At 44.9% G+C, this 23,562-nt stretch overlaps 2 protein-coding genes across 2 annotated transcripts in view; one reads left to right on the top strand and one right to left on the bottom strand.

The window, feature by feature from the left end:
- LOC135546746 (C-X-C chemokine receptor type 5) overlaps positions 1 to 23,562 on the top strand; it is a 31,991-nt gene that overhangs the window by 4,458 nt on the left and 3,971 nt on the right.
- Positions 1,561 to 21,815, bottom strand: ddx6 (DEAD (Asp-Glu-Ala-Asp) box helicase 6). Its single transcript, XM_064975397.1, has 13 exons — positions 21,729 to 21,815; positions 20,245 to 20,812; positions 20,093 to 20,156; positions 17,763 to 17,867; positions 16,514 to 16,643; positions 9,747 to 9,893; positions 9,499 to 9,593; positions 9,257 to 9,379; positions 8,779 to 8,907; positions 5,503 to 5,619; positions 4,487 to 4,652; positions 3,986 to 4,176; positions 1,561 to 3,667 (listed from the first exon to the last, which is right to left on the bottom strand). Exons 2-12 carry the CDS (start codon positions 20,472 to 20,474, stop codon positions 4,004 to 4,006), a joined length of 1,479 nt encoding a protein of 492 aa, XP_064831469.1. The 5' UTR covers positions 20,475 to 20,812; positions 21,729 to 21,815; the 3' UTR covers positions 1,561 to 3,667; positions 3,986 to 4,003.

The following is a 23,562-nucleotide window of genomic DNA, read 5'->3' as shown; positions in this document are numbered from 1 at the left end:
CTCCCAATCCCCCCCCCTCCCCAGAAGACACACCTCCCCTCCCAATCCCCCCCCCTAGAAGACACACCTCCCCTCCCAATCCCCCCTCCCCAGAAGACACACCTCCCCTCCCAATCCCCCCTCCCCAGAAGACCCCCCCCCACCCCAGGAGAAACCCCTCCCCAGAAGACACACCTCCCCCCCCACCCCAGGAGAAACCCCTCCCCAGAAGACACACCTCCCCCCCCCCCCCCACCCCAGGAGAAACCCCTCCCCAGAAGACACACCTCCCCCCCCCCCCCCCCCAGGAGAAACCCCTCCCCAGAAGACACACCTCCCCCCCCACCCCAGGAGAAACCCCTCCCCAGAAGACACACCTCCCCCCCCCCACCCCAGGAGAAACCCCTCCCCAGAAGACACACCTCCCCCCCCCCCCCCACCCCAGGAGAAACCCCTCCCCAGAAGACACACCTCCCCCCCCCCAGGAGAAACCCCTCCCCAGAAGACACACCTCCCCCCACCCCAGGAGAAACCCCTCCCCAGAAGACACCTCCCAACCCCCCCCACCCCAGGAGAAACCCCTCCCAACCCCCCCCCCCCAGGAGAAACCCCTCCCCAGAAGACACCCCTCCCAATCCCCCCCCTCCCCAGGAGACACCCCCCCCCCCTCTCCATCCCCCCTCCCCAGGAGAAACCCCTAGATGCTGTGCTCAGAGCTGCTGTAGCTTAAAGCTCTAATATTCTCCACGTGGCAGGCTTCACCTTAACTAGGCTCAGACAGGGATCTTCACCCAACTCTGGTGTAAAGAGGGCAATACATGGTTTTTAATAGGCCCCCCTCCCAAACTGCAAGTCTATTATCCTCCTGTTTGGGGTTAAAACAAAATGAAACACTGAGCGCATCTGTAGTCCAGCAGGCTGGTTTCAGTACAGGGACGGCCGAGCAGTCGGCGTGTTGGCCTGTTCCCCGACTCACCATAACTCTGAAACGCCGTCCGTCCACACCACTAAGGATTGAACTTCATATTGTACAACAAAACTACAAACTGCTGTGTAATTCTAACCAGCTGACTTGCGTGAAGCACAGAAACGTCTTCCCCTGCTACATTGAGGGGTCTGATGGTTTGTTCAGATACAAAGCAACTGGTTTAACGTGAGGGAAGAAGAATAAAACCGTATAACGTTCTCTAATACTTGCAGCGATAGTGACGTCCCCCATTGCCGATCACACAGACCAACCTAACAGCTAGAGTGTAGATCAGATACCCATTCATATACGTCACTCCTCAGAGACAATTTGAGCTGCACGTCGCTTCAACTACATGATACAATATTCATTGACCTTTTTTTTTTTTTTAAATAATAATAACAGTCACTCTTCGCAGGGGGTTGTGGCTTGTTGAGTCAGTCGAAGGAGGAAAGGCTGGTGAGGAACATAACATTATGCTGCTCTGATCCTTTACCACCTGTCTAGAGGGACATTCTGTCAACACTGGAAGGAAAATAGAGGAATATTATTTAAAACAAGAAATCTAAACTTAATGTAACACGTTTGAACAACTGCATTGATTATCAAATGTCAAAAGGGTGAAACTGTAGTTTAATCCGAGCTTTAAAAAGCACAAGGAACACATTTCATCATACACAATGTGACAACTAAATGGTCATGGACCACATCCGAACACAGCGTGCTCGTCGAGAAATCAGGACTTCACTGACTAAACAGGCCATCGTTGCAGCTCGTTCTGTGAAGGGGGTTTGAGTATAAAGGGGAAAAATATCATCTCCAGTCCTGACCAGATTCAAAACTTAAAGATGCTTCAGCTCATCCTCAACATGTCAACCAGCCTTTTAAACTTGTTTTTAAAACTATTAAAAATGAAATCAAGTATTTACAAAGTGTACAGGGTGCCAAGATGGTTTAGCTGTGGCACATCAAGGAGAATAAAGTGGAGTGACCAACTGCCCACCCAGAAGAACGTCAAACTGCAACAGGAACACCACCCATTTCTTCTCCTTTGCATCGTACGGTAGGTAGATAAGTCCTCCCGAACAGGAAGGAACCCCCGGACACTCCGGGGAGGGTGGAGCTACTTAACGTTCCAGTTCTAGAATAGATCAGTTCTTAGTGTTCTGATTGTGAAGCTCGAGGAACGTTAGGATCCTAATGAACTAGTCTGCACTCTGGCTGCGTTCTAATAGGAGCCTCTAAACATCCTGCTCCTTGAGCTGTCATCTTCATCCAGGGCCTTTCTCCGCCGTGGATCATCTTCATATACTTGTCAATATTCTGGGGCACTGCAGCCGAGCCAGCAGCAGAACTTATTTCATCCACCCTCCATCCAACTATAGAAAAACGGCCTAAACCTTGATGCAATGTGTCTTACTGAACATCAAAAGTGGTAGGATGGGTGTTGATTCAATGTGTGGAACATAAAGTGGTGTTACGTGATGAGTAACACCGTGGGTGGACGGATGTTTCCACAGAGACGGAGAACGGGTTATTACTTCAGAACAAGCTGCTTGTTAAGGCACTTCATACAAAGAGCTACAAACAAAAGGACAACAAAGGAGGTGGATCGGAAAGGAAGAACGGAGGAGGGGGCCAGGGGAGGAGTGAGGGAGGGAGCCGGGAGGGAGCCGGGAGGGAGGGGTCCGGGAGGGAGGGGTCAGGGAGGGAGGGGTCAGGGAGGGAGGGGTCAGGGAGGGAGGGAGCCGGGAGGGAGGGGGTCAGGGAGGGAGGGAGGGGTCAGGGAGGGAGGGAGCCGGGAGGGAGGGAGCCGGGGGTCAGGGAGGGAGGGAGCCGGGAGGGATGGAGCCGGGAGGGGTCAGGGAGGGAGGGAGCCGGGAGGGGTCAGGGAGGGAGGGAGCCGGGAGGGTCAGGGAGGGAGGGAGCCGGGAGGGGTCAGGGAGGGAGGGAGCCGGGAGGGGTCAGGGAGGGAGGGAGCCGGGGGGGTCAGGGAGGGAGGGAGCCGGGAGGGGTCAGGGAGGGAGGGAGCCGGGAGGGGTCAGGGAGGGAGGGAGCCGGGAGGGGTCAGGGAGGAGGGAGCCGGGAGGGGTCAGGGAGGAGGGAGCCGGGAGGGGTCAGGGAGGAGGGAGCCGGAGGGGTCAGGGAGGAGGGAGCCGGAGGGGTCAGGGAGGAGGGAGCCGGAGGGGGGGGAGGGAGGGAGCCGGAGGGGTCAGGGAGGGAGGGAGCCGGAGGGGTCAGGGAGGGAGGGAGCCGGAGGGGTCAGGGAGGGAGGGAGCCGGAGGGGTCAGGGAGGGAGGGAGCCGGAGGGGTCAGGGAGGGAGGGAGCCGGGAGGGGTCAGGGAGGAGGGAGCCCGGGAGGGGTAAGTGCTGACTGGCAGGCAGTGCTCAGGGTAGATTGGAGCAGGAGGAGTAAGATGGAAATGATCAAATCCATTTCCATTGAAAGACAGTTCTCCACGTTCCCTGCCTCCCTCCTCCCAGTACTGTAGGAGTAGTCGTAGTCTTCAGTGCATCGCAGCAGAGAGAGGACCCTAGAACAGGGACATCACGAGTTCCTCTGCAGGTTTGTTGTCCCTCACAGATCGTACACGTTTCCATGAGGTGGCACCCAAAAACAGGAAGGAAGACCGACGGGAAGTTAGATATCCAAAAAAAAAAAAAAAAAAAAAAAAATAGTCCAGGACACAGAAGGGAGGGGGGACGGGGGTCTCATCTGATCTGCAGAGGAGAGAAACAGTATCGCTGTTGTGTTTAGTATGACGAGTCAAACATTTCTCCTCCTGCTTTCAGTGAGTACAAACAATCTGAAACCCATGAACATGTTTAGTAGCTGACATTTTACTTGGTAAGCATTCCTCAAGAAAACACATGTCACATGTCTCAAAGAGCTTGTACAGTTAAATAAATCCGGTTCGTTTCCAAGCCTCCCATCTCGCGTGACGTCTTTCAAGGACACATTCTAAAAAAATATTCGATATATAATTTAAAAAAAAAAAAGGCTTTATAAAATACATTTGATTGAAGAGACAGTTTCACCTCTGTTCGTCCTCCACCTCACAGCTTGACCTCTCCGTTCTCACTGTGGTACTCTGCGACGTACAGGCTCTTGTCTATGCTGCCGGGGATGGGTCTGATCTCGGTTCCCAGCTGCTCCTCAATGCCCTTCAGATTGAAGCGGTCATCGAATGTGATCAGGTTGATGGCCAGACCCAGGTGACCAAAACGACCTGAGGGGGTGGAGTAGGCGAGGTTAAAACGGGGCGGCAGTGTAGCCTAGTGGTTAGAGCGTTGAACTAGTAACCGAAAGGTTGCAAGTTCAAATCCCCGAGCTGACAAGGTACAAAATCTGTCGTTCTGCCCCTGAACAGGCAGTTAACCCACTGTTCCTAGGCCGTCATTGAAAATAAGAATTTGTTCTTAACTGACTTGCCTAGTAGAATAAAGGTAAAAACTAAAAAAATAATAATAAACAAACTGCCGAGACCTCCTTCAAATGACATTTATTAAGTCCCGCTTGAGAAAAGCCAAGGTTCTCACCAGATCTGCCGATGCGATGCAGGTACGTCTCTCCCAGCTTGGGGAAGTCAAAGTTGATCACCACATTCACCGCCTGAATGTCGATACCCCTTGTGAAGAGGTCTGTGCAGACCAGATTCCGGCAGAGCCCGTTTCTGAAGTCGTGGAACACTCTGTTACGGTGCTCCTGCAAAGAGACAGACAAGTAGACTCGTGGTTTTCAGACTAACTTAACCATGGAGATGTTGGGTCTGGTCAAAACAGAATGAAAGTCTGGTACAGTCTAATCTGGTCCAAAGAAAGGCTTGTTCTCCTCATAAAAACGCAAAGACTGGGGCCCGAGCCTGGCCAACGCAAAGACTGGGGCCCGAGCCTGGCCAACGCAAAGACTGGGGCCCGAGCCTGGCCAACGCAAAGACTGGGGCCCGAGCCTGGCCAACGCAAAGACTGGGGCCCGAGCCTGGCCAACGCAAAGACTGGGGCCCGAGCCTGGCCAACGCAAAGACTGGGGCCCGAGCTGAGCCATCTCATCAGCCCTGAGCATAAACCAGAGGTAAACAAGCTGACATCTGATCAACAGCAATGAGGCATCCCAAATGGCCCCCTATTCCATAAATAGTGCACTACCCATAGGGCTCCTGGTCTAAAGTAGTGCACTACCCATAGGGCTCCTGGTCTAAAGTAGTGCACTACCCATAGGGCTCCTGGTCTAAAGTAGTGCACTACCCATAGGGCTCCTGGTCTAAAGTAGTGCACTACCCATAGGGCTCCTGGTCTAAAGTAGTGCACTACCCATAGGGCTCCTGGTCTAAAGTAGTGCACTACCCATAGGGCTCCTGGTCTAAAGTAGTGCACTACCCATAGGGCTCCTGGTCTAAAGTAGTGCACTACCCATAGGGCTCCTGGTCTAAAGTAGTGCACTACCCATAGGGCTCCTGGTCTAAAGTAGTGCACTATGTAGGGTCCATTTGTTATGTTAAGCTTAGTCAGCTGCTCCTGGGGTAGTGAGGAAGCAGTGCACTAGAACCTGGGCTGACCTGTCTCATCTTGGCATGAATGTAGAAACACGAGTAGCCCAGCTGAGATATCTTCTTGGCCAGCAGCTCCACCCTCTGAGACGAGTTACAGAAGATTATAGACTGGTTGATCTGGAGCTGAGTGGGGAGAGGAAACAGATTATAGACTGGTTGATGTGGAGCTGAGTGGGGAGAGGAAACAGATTATAGACTGGTTGATGTGGAGCTGAGTGGGGAGAGGAAACAGATTATAGACTGGTTGATGTGGAGCTGAGTGGGGAGAGGAAACAGATTATAGACGGGTTGATGTGGAGCTGAGTGGGGAGAGGAAACAGATTATAGACTGGTTGATGTGGAGCTGAGTGGGGAGAGAGGAAACACCATCACAATAAATCCTTTATTTTAGAAACATCCTTTATCTAAAGAAACATGAATAAAATGTAGTCTATTTCAGAAAAACATCCTTCTGAGTTGTCCTTGTGTTACAGATCAGGACCTAGGCCATATAAGTGTTAGGTCCTGATCTGACTAGGCCATATGACTGGGCTTCACTAGTTCATTTAGCAGACAAGGTTTGCTTTGGATCCCTTGGCATTATTTTATGAAGAATACAATTGAACAAAGCCGAATAAAATAGAGAAGGATATTTTTTTCCCCCCCAAATGATTTGGCTGTTCTGTGTTGAGCGGTTAAATAAATACGTAGTCCTATACGAGTTCATCATCTTCAGTCGTTCCACAGTATGTTGAGATTTTTAACACATTGCAAGGCTGCATGATGCGACGAACGATGATTTGAAAAAAAGAAAAAGTCGCTTGAAAAGGCACAAGCTCAGCTCTTTTTTTTATTTTTTTGCACAGGCTGTACACACACGTCAATTTGACAAGCACTTGACAATGCCTCGAATTTCAGTTTGGCGTCGCCTTTACGTGGCTGTAATGCACCCGTTGTGTCCGCCATGGGTTCTGTGCGTTGAAGAAACTCATAAGGCATCTCATCGCGTGATCCGGTCTCACAGTGAAGACGGACACGGACGCCTTATCCAATTCCACATTTACTTTGTCAGTAGGCCTAACGAACAGCAAAAGCACTAGCCTGTGTCAATCTACTAACCCCCATAGTACAAAAGTAGATAAAGAAATATTTCCAAACAGTCTGGGACAGTAGCGGGATGCGATAGATCCCAAATTAATACAAACAAGAGCATCAAAAACAAAAGCTGAAATTCACACGCTGCTTCTGTACGCCAGTTATATTTTTATCAAAATGCCTTTTTTTGGGCAGAAATGTGAACTCTCGTGTGCTTTAATAACTAATGAGCATGTCCTCTGTAAATACAAACAAGCTTGTTAAATTACAAGCCTAGTTCATTTAGCCAAAGAAAAAGTCATGAACCTTCCCCCGCTAGCCATGATTGGCTGAAATAATGGGTGGGCTAGACATGCTGAGAGATGAGTTCGGATTGGTCTGCCATGTAGCATGCTTCTGTCTATAGGCATTTAAAAAAATATATCATGTAGTGGAACTACGTAACTGTTGCTCTTCACTTTCTGGTGGACAGAGTTTAGAAATCAGAGGAATTAGAGTATGATAGCTAAGGAGATGGAGAAATGGCAGGAGCTATTGCAAATACGCACACTGAGACGAAAAGAGAAAACAGATGGATACTGTATAAAACCGGTCTCAGGTTAACATTTTAGGGCAACCATGGAATTGGTGACAGAGGGAGAAAGGTCCGACCATGTATACCGGTAAGAGTATAAGCTAGCGACATTCCGTTTATACATGCTTCTAATTGTGTCCTTTTCATTTCAAGGTAAAGGGTTACCTAGCTAACGTTGCGTGTTTGATCAGTGTACTAATAGTTTTCCTATCTCAGATCCGTTAGCATTGCTAGTTACAGCCTGATGTTAGCTAGCTACCTGCAGAGTAGTAAACGCCATGAGTTGGGATTATGGTTCACTGTTTAACGAGCTACATGTCTAAACAAAAGACTCCGCTATGCAAGTAAATATTTCAATAGACTTCGTTGTCACCGTGTCGATAGACTGAGGTGGTAAATTTGCTCTGACTATCTACTCTGATTTTAGAGCAATCTCATCTGAGTGCCAGAGCGCAGAATAACTGAAACATTTACAAACGCTCAACACACGTTGAATATGGCCAGTTAACTTAGGCAAAAAGAAATGAGTAATTCCATTTGCCAGCAGCACAGTCAGTCACCAACACTCTGGATAACATAACAGCCTAACCAGTTATACTAGGGCAAGTAGAATTGTCAGTGAGCTGTTCTCTCATTTGTGTCTGGAAGTAGCTAGCAAGCTAGCAAATGTTAGCCAGTTAGTGTGGATGCTTGCCTGCTGTTAAGAGCAGAATGCCCTTCTCCTCGACCAAAGCGTCCAGTGTGTGCTCTGAATTTACGAACAAAACCTGACAACGCTCTGAGTCTACGAATGCCCAGAACACACTGGCACTCCAGATTAAATTTACAAACACATGTAGTATAAACCAGCCTTTAGTCTTTTTGCTAAATAAGATAACTACAAACAATTGGATACCACAAAATTGGGGTTAAAAAAAAAAGGGTTGGGGGGGGGGGGGGGGGGGACATTTAACTGAGGTCCGCGTTGAAACTCCCTAAGCAGTGTGCCGATGCCTGTATCACTATCAGAAGGTGATCAACAACGTCCGAAACCTCGTTTTGACGAACAACCACCCGGTCAGTTTGATAGAAGACAAAAGGGCAACGCGTTAAAGGGTGGGGGACTTCTAGGATTTAAATTAGTTTGACCAGCAGGTGCCACTAGTTGAGATAAATTGCACAACCACTATTTTGTAGTTTGGAAAAAATAATTTGGCAAACAGTTTTCCTTTTCACTTTTCACAGGTATCAAGTGAAATCCGACATGGAGGGAGGAAAATAGGGGGGGGGGGGCAGCGCTCAGCCGACTGGGTCAGCTACAACGGTTGAGAGAAGGGGGGCAGAGTCAGCCGGGGGGGGGGGGGGGCAGACGGCAGAGTCAGCTTTGCTCTGTAGCGTAGGAGTTAGGGGCCCTGGAAAATGTCTTGAGACAGTGGCCATGTCTCTGTAACCGAGGCTATATAATACTGGATGACCCCCTCCCCCCACCCTTCAGGGTCAGGGTACAAGGGGTTGCAGTGACAGCACTCACCCTGGAGAAGAGCGTGTTGAGACAGTGGACCTTCTGTCTCTCTGTAACGTAGGCATAATACTGGATGACCCCCCCACCCCCCCTTCAGGGTCAGGGTACAAGGGGTTGCAGTGACAGCACTCACCCTGGAGAAGAGCGTGTTGAGACAGTGGACCTTCTGTCTCTCTGTAACGTAGGCATAATACTGGGTGACCCCCTTCAGGGTCAGCTCCTCCATCAGGTTGATCTCGTAGGGCTTGGACAGGTGGGAGTTCTGAGACACAGGAAATAACTTCACATCACAAAGCATTGAGACGGTTTATGGAGGGTCATGACCAGACTACGTTGTTGATGTTTGTAAGCAGGAAGACGTCCCGCTGTGTGTCGTTAGTCCACCATTAATATTTTAACTATTAACAAAAAATATACAAAGCAAGACAATGGAAAGACCTTTAATATTCTATTACAGAGTCAAAATTAACGACTTAAGCGTTTTTACTGCACAATGCAGCAGGACTGTAGAAATCAACACAGGGCTTTCATTGTTCACAGACGCACACTAAAAACTAAGGCTAGTCCAACCCCCCCAAAAAAGGCCCCATTAATCAGAATCCAGATTTTACCATGAACTTCTGCACGCTGAGAGGGAAGGTAGCAGAGTAGAGCAGAATCTGTCTCTGCTTGGGCAGGTAGCTCAATATCTCCTCCATCATCACAACAAAGTCCTGGGACAACAGCTTGTCTGCCTGGGGGGGGGGGGCAGAGACAAGGACATAAATGGATCTACAGTAGATGGGTAAAGTAAGTTCTGTTGAGACGCCGGGACTTAAAAGGAACCTCATGGTAAACTAACACCACAGCTCACCTCATCCAAAACCATCATCTGGACCTGATTGACTTTGGCCACACCCTTCTTGATGAGGTCCAGGATCCTCCCAGGGGTGGCAATCACAACGTGTACTAGAGACAAAAGATTAGAATTATTATTAACAAAATCACAAGGTGAACTACAAAGAATAACGCAATTGAGAAGCATAAGCCTAGCATCATCATACATTTCAGACTCGAGTCAAGATAAATTGAACAACTGGCTCCTGGACAGGTGTGATGTACCTGTCTCGTCGAGCCTCATGATGTCATCGCGGAGGTTGGTGCCACCCGTTGTGGCCATGACTTTGACCCCTCCCATGTGTTTGCTGATCTGGATACAGATTTGGCTCACCTGCAATGCCAGTTCTCTGGTGGGAACGATGCCCATAGCTAGAGGAGGAGAGAACAATATATTTGCTGATTCACCCCTTGACTTTTTACACATTCGATTACGATACGACATTCTAAAATGGATTCAATAAAATAAATCCTCAGCAATCTACACACAATGACATCACAATACCCCGCAATGACATCACAATACCCCGCAATGACATCACAATACCCCGCAATGACATCACAATACCCCGCAATGACATCACAATACCCCGCAATGACATCACAATACCCCGCAATGACATCACAATACCCCGCAATGACATCACAATACCCCGCAATGACATCACAATAACACACAAATGACAAAGCAAAAAGTTAATTTTATAAATTGTATTAACAAAATTAAAACCTAAATATCACATTTACAGACGTATTCAGTCCCTTTAATCAGAACTTTGTTGAAACACCTTGGCAGCGATTAAAACCTAGTAAAAATTAACATTTCACTTGGCACATGCGCCAAATGCAGTGAATTGCTTACTTACAAGTCCTTTATTAACCAACAATGCAGTTCAAAATATAAATTATTAATGAGCAACAATAAATTAACAGTAGTGAGGCTATATACAGGGTATTACGGTACAAGAGTCAATGTGGAGGCTATATACAGGGTATTACGGTACAAGAGTCAATGTGGAGGCTATATACAGGGTATTTCGGTACAGAGTCAATGTGGAGGCTATATACAGGGTATTACGGTACAGAGTCAATGTGGAGGCTATATACAGGGGGTACTGGTACAGAGTCAATGTGGAGGCTATATACAGGGGCTACCGGTACAGAGTCAATGTGGAGGCTATATACAGGGGCTACCGGTACAGAGTCAATGTGGAGGCTATATACAGGGGCTACCGGTACAGAGTCAATGTGGAGGCTATATACAGGGGGTACCGGTACAGAGTCAATGTGGAGGGTATATACAGGGTGTTACGGTACAGAGTCAATGTGGAGGCTATATACAGGGTATTACGGTACAGAGTCAATGTGGAGGCTATATACAGGGTGTTATGGTACAGAGTCAATGTAGAGTTATATACAGGGTATTACGGTACAGAGTCAATGTGGAGGCTATATACAGGGTGTTACGATACAGAGTCAATGTGGAGGCTATATACAGGGTATTACGGTACAGAGTCAATGTGGAGGCTATATACAGGGTATATCAATGTGGAGGCTATATACAGGGGGTGTTCAATGTGGAGGGTATATACAGGGTGTTATACAGAGTCAATGTGGAGGCTATATACAGGGGGTACCGGTACAGAGTCAATGTGGAGGCTATATACAGGGTATTACAGTACAGAGTCAATGTGGAGGCTATAGACTTTGAGGATCTGAGGACTCATGCCAAATCTTTTTCGTCTCCCGTGGGGGAAAAGGTGTAGTCATGCCCTCTTCACAACTGTCTTGGTGTGTTTGGATCATGGCATCGTTTTTTTGTCAAAGAAAATATTGGCTATTGGACAGAAACGTAATATCGGTGCATCACTAGTTGTTACCTACCCTTACCACCTGGGGGCAGCCCGTCAGGAAGTCCCGGATCCAATTGTAGAGGGAGGTCTTTAGTGGGAGGTGTTTAGTCCCAAAGTTTTTTTTACTTACTGATGAGCTTCTAAGGAACTATGGTGTTGAACGCTGAGCTGTAGTCAATGAACAGCATTCTCACATAGGTGTTCCTTTTGTCCAGGTGGGAAAGGGCAGTGTGGAGTGCAATAGAGATTGCAGCATCTGTGGATCTGTTGGGGCGGTTGGCAAATCCAGTCTTCGTTCTGTATTGATGCTTTGCCTGTTAGATGGTTCGTTGGAGGGCAAAGCGGGATTTCATCAACGTCAGGGTTAGAGTCCCGCTCTTTGAAAGCGGTAGCCTTTAGCTCAGAGCGGATGTTGCCTGTAATCCATGTGTTCCGGTTGGGGTACGTACGGTCACTGTGGGGACGACGTCATCGATGCACTTATTGATGAAGCCAGTGACTGATATGGTGAACTCAATGTCATAGGAAGAATTCTGGAACAGTCTTCTTGGGTTTGACTCTACAAGCTTGGCACATCTGTATTTGGAGAGTTTCTCCCATTCTTCTCTGTAGATCATCTCAAGCTCTGTCAGGTTGGATGGGGAGCGTGGATGCACAGCTATTTTCAGGTCACTAAAGAGATGTTCAAGCGGGTTTAAGTCCTGGCTCTGGCTGGGCCTCTCAAGGACATTGAGACTTGTTCTGAAGCCACTCCTGCATTGTCTTGGCTGTGTGCTTTGGGTCGTTGTCCTGTTGGAAGGTGAACCATCGCCCCAGTCTGAGGTCCTGAGTGCTCTGGAACAGGTTGTCATGAACGATCTTTCCCTCGATCCTGACTAGTCTCCCAGTCCCTGCCGCTGAAAAACATCCCCACAGCATGATGCTGCCACCACCACGCTTCACTGTAGGGATGGTGCCAGGTTTCCTCCAGACGTGACGCTTGGCATTCAGGCCAAAGAGTTCAACCTTGGTTTCATCAGACCAGAGAATCTTGTTTCTCATGGTCTGAGTCCTTCAGGTGACTTTTGGCAATCTCCAAGCGTATTTCATCAGGCCACTCTACCATAAAGGCCTGATTGGTGGAGTGCTGCAGAGATGGCTGTCCTTCTAAAAGGTTCTCCCATCTCCAGAGAAACTCTAGATCTCTGTTAGAGTGACCATCAGGTTCTTTGTCACCTCCCTGACCAAGGCCCTCTACCCCAACTGCTCAGTTTGGCCAGGTAGCCAGCTCTAAGTAGTGTCTTGGTGGTTCCAAACTTCCATTTAACAATGGAGGCCATTGTGTTCTTGGGGACCTTCAATGCGCCAGAAATGTTTTGGTACTCTTACCCAGATCTGTGCCTCAACACAATCCTGTGTTGGAGCTCTACGGAAAATTCCTTCTACCTCATGGATTGGTTTTTGCTCTGACATTCACTGTCAACTGTGGGACCTTACATAGACAGGTGTGCGCTTTTCCAAATCAAGTCCAATCAATTGAAATTGCCACAGGTGGACTCCAATCAAGTAGTAGAAACATCTCCATGGTGATCAATGGAAACAGGAAGCACCAAAGCTTAATTTCAAGTCTAAAAGCAAAGCATCCGAATACTTAAGTAAATAATTTGTTACTTTGTTTATTACATTTGCAAAAAAAAATCTAAGAAACTGTCTTTGCCTAGTCATTATTGGGTATTGTGTGTAGATAAATTAGGGAATTTAAAAATAACTATATATTTTAGAATAAGGCTGTAACCAAACAAAACGCGGGGAAGGGGTCTGAATAGCGAAGGCACTGCATTATATCATACAGAGGCCTACACAGAGGTCCTAGCCTGCAGCACAGCTCGCTGTTGGACCTATATCCACAGCTGGACCACAACATACAGACGCAAGTCAGGTTGGGGTAGGACAACGGGCTATAAACTACACTGTAGTAGTTACAGATCCATACAGCCTCCATCCTACTAAACTACACTGTAGTAGTTAGACCCATACAGCCTCCATCCTACTAAACTACACTGTAGCAGTTAGACCCATACAGCCTCCCTACGAAACTATCATGTCCACAGCTGAACCACAGAACAGAGATAGAAGGCAGGTTGGGGGGGGGGGGGGGGGGTACATTAGTCTATACAAAGATCAGACTAGTCTGTCACTTTCACAAAATCAGCATTTTCAATTCTACTGAAGACAGTTGGTTTACTGAGACCCAAAGCAATGTCATGAAGTGTCTTAAATCTGTTTAAAACTAAGGCAATGGTCATAGATGTGACTTAAATCTGTTTAAAACAAAGGAAATGGTCATAGATGTGACTTAAATCTGTTTAAAACTAAGGCAATGGTCATAGATGTGTCTTACATCTGTTTAAAACTAAGGCAATGGTCATAGATGTGACTTACATCTGTTTAAAACTAAGGCAATGGTCATAGATGTGTCTTAAATCTGTTTAAAACTAAGGCAATGGTCATAGATGTGACTTAAATCTGTTTAAAACTAAGGCAATGGTCATAGATGTGACTTAAATCTGTTTAAAACTAAGGCAATGGTCATAGATGTGACTTAAATCTGTTTAAAACAAAGGAAATGGTCATAGATGTGACTTAAATCTGTTTAAAACTAAGGCAATGGTCATAGATGTGACTTAAATCTGTTTAAAACTAAGGCAATGGTCATAGATGTGACTTACATCTGTTTAAAACTAAGGCAATGGTCATAGATGTGACTTACATCTGTTTAAAACTAAGGCAATGGTCATAGATGTGACTTACATCTGTTTAAAACTAAGGCAATGGTCATAGATGTGTCTTACATCTGTTTAAAACTAAGGCAATGGTCATAGATGTGTCTTAAATCTGTTTAAAACTAAGGCAATGGTCATAGATGTGTCTTAAATCTGTTTAAAACTAAGGCAATGGTCATAGATGTGACTTACATCTGTTTAAAACTAAGGCAATGGTCATAGATGTGTCTTAAATCTGTTTAAAACTAAGGCAATGGTCATAGATGTGTCTTACTTCTGTTTAAAACTAAGGCAATGGTCATAGATGTGACTTACATCTGTTTAAAACAAAGGCAATGGTCATAGATGTGACTTAAAACAAAGGAAATCTGTTTAAAAACTAAGGCAATGGTCATAGATGTGACTTACATCTGTTTAAAACTAAGGAAATGGTCATAGATGTGTCTTACATCTGTTTAAAACTAAGGCAATGGTCATAGATGTGTCTTACATCTGTTTAAAACAAAGGTAATGGTCATAGATGTGTCTTACATCAGTTTAAAACTAAGGCAATGGTCATAGATGTGTCTTACATCTGTTTAAAACAAAGGCAATGGTCATAGATGTGACTTACATCTGTTTAAAACTAAGGCAATGTTCATAGATGTGTCTTACATCTGTTTAAAACTAAGGCAATGGTCATAGATGTGTCTTACATCTGTTTAAAACAAAGGCAATGGTCATAGATGTGTCTTACATCTGTTTAAAACTAAGGCAATGGTCATAGATGTGTCTTACATCTGTTTAAAACTAAGGCAATGGTCATAGATGTGACTTAAATCTGTTTAAAACTAAGGCAATGGTCATAGATGTGACTTACATCTGTTTAAAACTAAGGCAATGGTCATAGATGTGTCTTACATCTGTTTAAAACTAAGGCAATGGTCATAGATGTGACTTACATCTGTTTAAAACTAAGGCAATGGTCATAGATGTGTCTTACATCTGTTTAAAACTAAGGCAATGGTCATAGATGTGACTTACATCTGTTTAAAACTAAGGCAATGGTCATAGATGTGACTTAAATCTGTTTAAAACTAAGGCAATGGTCATAGATGTGTCTTACATCTGTTTAAAACTAAGGCAATGGTCATAGATGTGTCTTACATCTGTTTAAAACTAAGGCAATGGTCATAGATGTGACTTAAATCTGTTTAAAACAAAGGCAATGGTCATAGATGTGTCTTACATCAGTTTAAAACTAAGGCAATGGTCATAGATGTGTCTTACATCTGTTTAAAACTAAGGCAATGGTCATAGATGTGACTTACATCTGTTTAAAACTAAGGCAATGGTCATAGATGTGTCTTACATCTGTTTAAAACTAAGGCAATGGTCATAGATGTGACTTCAATCTGTTTAAAACTAAGGCAATGGTCATAGATGTGACTTACATCTGTTTAAAACTAAGGCAATGGTCATAGATGTGACTTACATCTGTTTAAAACTAAGGCAATGGTCATAGATGTGTCTTACATCTGTTTAAAACTAAGGCAATGGTCATAGATGTGACTTACATCTGTTTAAAACTAAGGCAATGGTCATAGATGTGACTTACATCTGTTTAAAACTAAGGCAATGGTCATAGATGTGACTTACATCTGTTTAAAACTAAGGCAATGGTCATAGATGTGACTTACATCTGTTTAAAACTAAGGCAATGGTCATAGATGTGACTTACATCTGTTTAAAACTAAGGCAATGGTCATAGATGTGACTTACATCTGTTTAAAACTAAGGCAATGGTCATAGATGTGACTTACATCTGTTTAAAACTAAGGCAATGGTCATAGATGTGACTTACATCTGTTTAAAACTAAGGCAATGGTCATAGATGTGACTTACATCTGTTTAAAACTAAGGCAATGGTCATAGATGTGACTTACATCTGTTTAAAACTAAGGCAATGGTCATAGATGTGACTTACATCTGTTTAAAACTAAGGCAATGGTCATAGATGTGACTTACATCTGTTTAAAACTAAGGCAATGGTCATAGATGTGACTTACATCTGTTTAAAACAAAGGAAATGGTCATAGATGTGACTTACATCTGTTTAAAACTAAGGCAATGGTCATAGATGTGACTTACATCTGTTTAAAACAAAGGAAATGGTCATAGATGTGACTTACATCTGTTTAAAACTAAGGCAATGGTCATAGATGTGACTTACATCTGTTTAAAACTAAGGCAATGTTCATAGATGTGTCTTACATCTGTTTAAAACTAAGGAAATGGTCATAGATGTGTCTTACATCTGTTTAAAACTAAGGCAATGGTCATAGATGTGACTTACATCTGTTTAAAACTAAGGAAATGTCATGAAGTGGAATCTCACCTTGTATACAGTCCTTCTTCAGGTCAATGCGTTCCAGTAAGGGAATCAGGTAGGCTCCGCTCTTTCCTGTCCCGTTCTTGGCCCTGGCCAGAATGTCCCTCCCAGACAACGCTATGGGGATGCTCTCCTCCTAGAGAGGAATGCAACACGTTAGGGTCCACCTATCCCATCGAGAACCCAGGGACTTGATGTCCGCTCGAGTCCCAAATGGCATCTCAATACCTATATTAGTGCACTACATTGGGAATAGGGCTTCTTTTGGAACACCTCTACACCTTGCTGGTGGTCATCCACCGCCCCCCACTCCCCTCTTATCAGAGATTCATTCAGACCTCTGCTGAGACGCCACCAGGTGAGTGGAATCTCTTGGCCAATCAGTGTCATGCCATTCAAATCAACCAACGAACTACACAGAAAAGCAGGAGCACTGCAGCTCTCAGGGCTCAGATTGGACCCCCCCCCCCCCCAATCATTTGGCCCTTATCTTTAATCACTAACGGTTACAGATCCATATAGCTATGGAGCCTCCATCCTACTGAACTACACTGTAGTAGTTATAGATCCATACAGCCTCCATCCTACTAAACTACACTGTAGCAGTTACAGATCCATACAGCCGCCATCCTACTAAACTACACTGTAGCAGTTACAGATCCATACAGCCTCCATCCTACTAAACTACATTCCGTCACAGGTGTTAGGGGCTTCTAGATAGCTAATTAATATAGGTGGTCGCCACGTCTTCCATAAACAATGGCTGTGATATGGCCACGCGGGAACACTGACCCTATCAAGGTGGCAGGGTAGCCTAGTGATTAGAGCGTTGGACTAGTAACCGGAAGTTCAAACCCCCGAGCTGACAAGGTACCTATCTGTCGTTCTGCCCCTCAACAGGCAGTTAACCCACTGTTCCTAGGCCGTCATTGTAAATAAGAATTTGTTCTTAACTGACTTGCCTAGTAAAATAAAAGGTAAAATAATTAAAATGTATCTATTTAACTTTTTACTTTATTCACACCGATATGCAAGGTCCATATGCGTCCAAAACCGTCCCGCAACCGCCACGTGTTTATGTTCAGAGAGAGAGCCGGCGCTCTTAATTACTCCCCCTTACAGAAGATGCCTTCTCCATCTACAATGGCTTTTTGGTAATGAGATAGAACAGAGTCATGAACAAGAGCTGATACACATACCATGCATTCAGTGTGCTGTATGCAGCTGCTACGTAGCACATGAGCTCTTAACGTACCTGTATTGGAGAGGGTTTCTCCCAGCCCATCTCAAAGATTCCCATCAGCAGCTCCCTCTTCAGGCAGTAGTCTTCAAACTCATTGCCTTTAGTTGCCGTTACGTCCTGTTGTACATCGGATTGACATTGAATCAACTTAACATTGGAGGCTTATAATTACTACTGCCCCAGAGTAACATAAGAACCCAACTACTACTGCCCCAGAGTAACATAAGAACCCAACTACTACTGCCCCAGAGTAACATAAGAACCCAACTACTACTGCCCCAGAGTAACATAAGAACCCAACTACTACTGCCCCAGAGTAACATAAGAACCCAACTACTACTGCCCCAGAGTAACATAAGAACCCAACTACTACTGCCCCAGAGTAACATAAGAACCCAACTACTACTGCCCCAGAGTAACATAAGAACCCAACTACTACTGCCCCAGAGTAACATAAGAACCCAACTACTACTGCCCCAGAGTAACATAAGAACCCAACTACTACTGCCCCAGAGTAACATAAGAACCCAACTACTACTGCCCCAGAGTAACATAAGAACCCAACTACTACTGCCCCAGAGTAACATAAGAACCCAACACTACTGCCCCACAGTAACATAAGAACCCAACTACTACTGCCCCAGAGTAACATAAGAACCCAACTACTACTGCCCCAGAGTAACATAAGAACCCAACTACTACTGCCCCAGAGTAACATAAGAACCCAACTACTACTGCCCCAGAGTAACATAAGAACCCAACTACTACTGCCCCAGAGTAACATAAGAACCCAACTACTACTGCCCCAGAGTAACATAAGAACCCAACTACTACTGCCCCAGAGTAACATAAGAACCCAACTACTACTGCCCCAGAGTAACATAAGAACCCAACTACTACTGCCCCAGAACCCAACTACTACTGTAACATAAGAACCCAACTACTACTGCCCCAGAGTAACATAAGAACCCAACTACTACTGCCCCAGAGTAACATAAGAACCCAACTACTACTGCCCCAGAGTAACATAAGAACCCAACTACTACTGCCCCAGAGTAACATAAGAACCCAACTACTACTGCCCCAGAGTAACATAAGAACCCAACTACTACTGCCCCAGAGTAACATAAGAACCCAACTACTACTGCCCCAGAGTAACATAAGAACCCAACTACTACTGCCCCAGAGTAACATAAGAACCCAACTACTACTGCCCCAGAGTAACATAAGAACCCAACTACTACTGCCCCAGAGTAACATAAGAACCCAACTACTACTGCCCCAGAGTAACATAAGAACCCAACTACTACTGCCCCAGAGTAACATAAGAACCCAACTACTACTGCCCCAGAGTAACATAAGAACCCAACTACTACTGCCCCAGAGTAACATAAGAACCCAACTACTACTGCCCCAGAGTAACATAAGAACCCAACTACTACTGCCCCAGAGTAACATAAGAACCCAACTACTACTGCCCCAGAGTAACATAAGAACCCAACTACTACTGCCCCAGAGTAACATAAGAACCCAACTACTACTGCCCCAGAGTAACATAAGAACCCAACTACTACTGCCCCACAGTAACATAAGAACCCAACTACTACTGCCCCAGAGTAACATAAGAACCCAACTACTACTGCCCCAGAGTAACATAAGAACCCAACTACTACTGCCCCAGAGTAACTGCCCCAGAGTAACATAAGAACCCAACTACTACTGCCCCAGAGTAACATAAGAACCCAACTACTACTGCCCCAGAGTAACATAAGAACCCAACTACTACTGCCCCAGAGTAACATAAGAACCCAACTACTACTGCCCTACAGTAACATAAGAACCCAACTACTACTGCCCCAGAGTAACATAAGAAAGCTCACTCAAAATGTTGCCAGAGGCGCTATCGAATTGGAGAATTGGATCCTTTTCTATAGCTTAACTGGTTTGTACGTTGTCAAGCAGACAGTCACGTGTGTTGGGCAGACAGAGGACCCTGGTTCAAGCCCAGTCAGAGGCAGCTTCAGGGATGCAACACAAAATGCTAAGCTAACACTCTTTTTGCTCATGCTAAGCTACTCTATGTAAGTTGCCCGTCTTGTTGTGATGTGTGTTTTGTCCTGTATTTGTATTGTATTTTTTTAATCCCAGTGCCCCGCTCCTGTAGGAGGCCTTTTGCCTTTTGGTAGGCCGTCACTGTAAATAAGAATTTGTTCTTAACTGACATGCCAAGTTAAATAAAGGTTAAATAAATAAAAAGCTAAACAAACGCCCTTTACACTAGACCACGGCAATAACTACAACAGTTTAAAGTACATTTTATTCAAAAGGGAGCATGTCTTTACCGAAGTTCTCATCCTCGTGTCTTTTGGAGGGAGCGTCAAATTCCTCTTCCAGTCATCTCCAGGTCTGTGGGAAAATATGACTTATGAGTACACCGCCAAAAGAGAACGCTTGAGAGCCATTCGGACACTGTACAAAATGAACTAGGACTCACTTGATGACAGTATTGGCTGTGGGGGTAGCTTTAGCCAGCTGGGTGCTGCTCGGCCCAGTGCCGTTGTTGATTGTGCTGGCAGCCTGCTTCATATGGCTGGGCTGCTGTGTCTGATGACTGCCTCCTCCGCTGCCCTGGCCTCCTGCAGGCTTCACCACCGGGCCTCGGAGCTGGCCATTCTGGTTGGAATGGCCCAGTGTCACTGGGTTCTGGGTACTGGCGGTACTCATGGCTAGTTAATTATCCAAGCCACTGTCCTTATTCTGATTGTGGTGGTGGGGGAGGGGGGGGGGGGTAAATCTTGAGGAATAGTCTGACTTCTCACAGGCTGTTATCCAAAACAAATGTAATTAGAAGCAATCGTCTCCTCTCCTGTTCCTCAATAGTATTGTTCTTTGCGGAACATCTCATCAAAAAAAAAAAAAGTCTACAAAATGACTGACACGAAACAAAATAAAAAATAACTCAGGTGTATGGCGGCTTGGTGTGGCACCGGTCAGAGCGCCTTACGCCAGAAGCTGCATCGTCACACCTGTCTCAAATACCTCCATCCCCACAACTCTTCACCCTGAGGTAGAGGAGGAGAGTGGCACAGGGTTTACACATTCATCACGGGAGAGAAGTCAGGTAGCAAACTTAGCTAGTTATCAAGTTCAGTTCACAGCGGAGTTGTAGCTAGTTAGTTAACCAAACCATGTCACTAACTAAACGCCTTAAACTAGTTAGTTTGTCAACTAGCCAGCTACAAGTTAACCTGCCGGGAGTGGTGCGTTTAATACAGTCTCACTAGTAGCTAATTGCTGCATGCATTGTTATTACAAAACATACACATAACAGACCCCAAAATGTTGTCAAAACGTGGTGCACCTTGAACCCGTTAGAGATAATATCTAACTAGCTAAACTTGCTAACTAACTAGCCGTGTGTTAGTTAGCTACCAGTTAGCAGACTGTGGCTAACTAGCTAACATTATCTCGGGTGTTTCTCCTGGACACAGTGTTTCTACATCTGCATTACTTGGCTGTTTGCTGTTTGAGACGGTCTCCTTTCGGTAGAAACATGTTGTGACATCTGCTGATGGAAAAAAGGGCTTTATAAATGCATTTGATTGATAACGAAACGTTAGCTAGCTAGCTAACGGCAACAAAAACGTCATTTATGCCAGGTGGATATTTGGAGAAAAGTCAACATAAAAATCACATATTTAGAAACAAACTGTTAAAAGTATTAAATAAACATCACTTTCCCGATGTAGTTACTACCTACGTTAGTTAACGACCTAAAGATTTAGTTAGCGACCCTAGCTGACTAATGCTAACTAATGCTAACTAAGGTTAAAACCAGAAGGGACGCAGAATCAACTAACGTTAACGCCGAGAGCATAACAACAAGATACACCCTACATAGAAATAGTGATCGCGACATATATATATTTTTATCAGGTGAAATATCGTCAACGAGGAGAGGATTAAGTGAACAGTCACCGTGTATTGTTGAGATGATCTGTTGGGTTGTTGTGGACTTCTCTGCTGTCAAGCTGCGGTTCGGTCTGAAACAGAAAGCCCAAGATGGCCTCCCCTCCTATTTAAACCCTCCCTCTGTCCGTCCTCATCACCTGATTCAATACCATAACAATCACCTGGGGGGGGGGCACGCTCTCTTCTTTAATACACACGATGTACACGTGTACAACACACAGCACAATAACTTCACAATATTCAGCAAGTTTAATACTTCTCAGTATCGTAGTCTAGCTATCCCTTTTCTTCAGATGTAGTTAAAGAAGGCATGCCTGTGTTTTCGTTTGTCCTCTGCCACCCATATATGCACCACACAAGTAAAATACACTTCCATTTTATTTAAATGTCAAATCTAAAGGTGAATCAAATAACACGCATGCATGATAAGTCATGATGAACTGCTCATGGTTCAATGGATATAAAACCTAAACCCAAGGAAATGTTCCAAATCTAAATTGTGCAAATTCTAAACATTGTTTAAACACTTATGTTAATGCATAACTCCCTCATTTGCATCAATTAATTCCAGCTTAACTACCTCATTAGTTCCTCTTCTATTTGATCTGATGAATAGAACACGGGAGGGAATAAAAATCACGCTTTTCGTTAAAGCTCATAACTTTATGAACCAATTTAACCCTACTAGCCAACTATAATCAATCAGATCACTCATGGGCGCATCATAAACAAGCCTATTGAGGAAGTGACTACTGCATTGGTTGAATAGTTCTTGTCTGTTTATAGCATTGGGAGGGGGTTCAAGGGATATAAAACCCAAACCCAGCATTACTCACACCACATCAGGGTCACCTGAAATTACTATAACAAGCTAAAAAAAAACAATGACTTATGATGAGGTGAGTCTGGCTAACTGAATGCATTACATCCATGCAGGTCTGAGCAGATTATTTTTGTAAATGAGGATTGCCTCCAGAGCTAGAAGTGTGGGTTTACCATATTTGGTTGTTCTGATTCTTGAGTTAACAGGACAAGAATATCCTTTTTTAATTGAAGGTTAAAACATTTTTTATATAATGTGCACTGTATCTTATTACTTTAGAAAATGTAAATCTATTGAAATGAAACAGTAATATTCAATTGGTTAGTTTATTGTAATGGTTTTGACAGAATAAATGATGTTTTAAATCCCTGTATTATTTTTTTTTTTTATCTGTACAATGTGTAACCTTTATTTAACTCGGCGAGTCCGTTAAGAAGAAATTCTTATTAACAACGACAGACTACTCCGGCCAAACCCGGACGACACTGTGCCAATTGTATGCCGCCCTACGGGACTCCCAATCAGAGTCGGATGTGATACAGCCGGGATTATTACAGCCACTTAGATTCTGACCATGGCTAAAAAAAAAGAGCTATTTCGTAACAACAACAGAGCAATGCATGTTTGATTGAATAGCATCGGTGCGGCAGGGTGGCCTAGTGGTTAGAGCGTTGGACTAGTAACCGGAAGGTTGCAAGTTCAAACCCCTGAGCTGATAAGGTACAAATCTGTCGTTCTGCCCCTGAACAGGCAGTTAACTCACTGTTCCTAGGCCGTCATTGAAAATAAGAATTTGTTCTTAACTTGCCAAGTTAAATAAAGGTAAAATAAAATCATAAGAAGGGTGAATTGGTTACGGATGCCTGATCACAGATCCATGTACTACTTACCGTAAGAGAGGAAGTGAAAATGTCTATTTGTGTTATATCTCTACAGAGAGGAAAGACACATTCTCTCTTTTATACTGCTGGGCTTCCTCTTTCCTACCTCTTTTCACTGCACTTGTCCACACCAATT

Source organism: Oncorhynchus masou, chromosome 9, assembly GCF_036934945.1.
Source record: "Oncorhynchus masou masou isolate Uvic2021 chromosome 9, UVic_Omas_1.1, whole genome shotgun sequence".
In the NCBI taxonomy this organism is placed as follows: Eukaryota; Metazoa; Chordata; class Actinopteri; order Salmoniformes; family Salmonidae; genus Oncorhynchus; species Oncorhynchus masou.
Note: the sequence above shows the minus strand (reverse complement) of the source record. Positions and strands in the feature narration are given on the sequence as shown.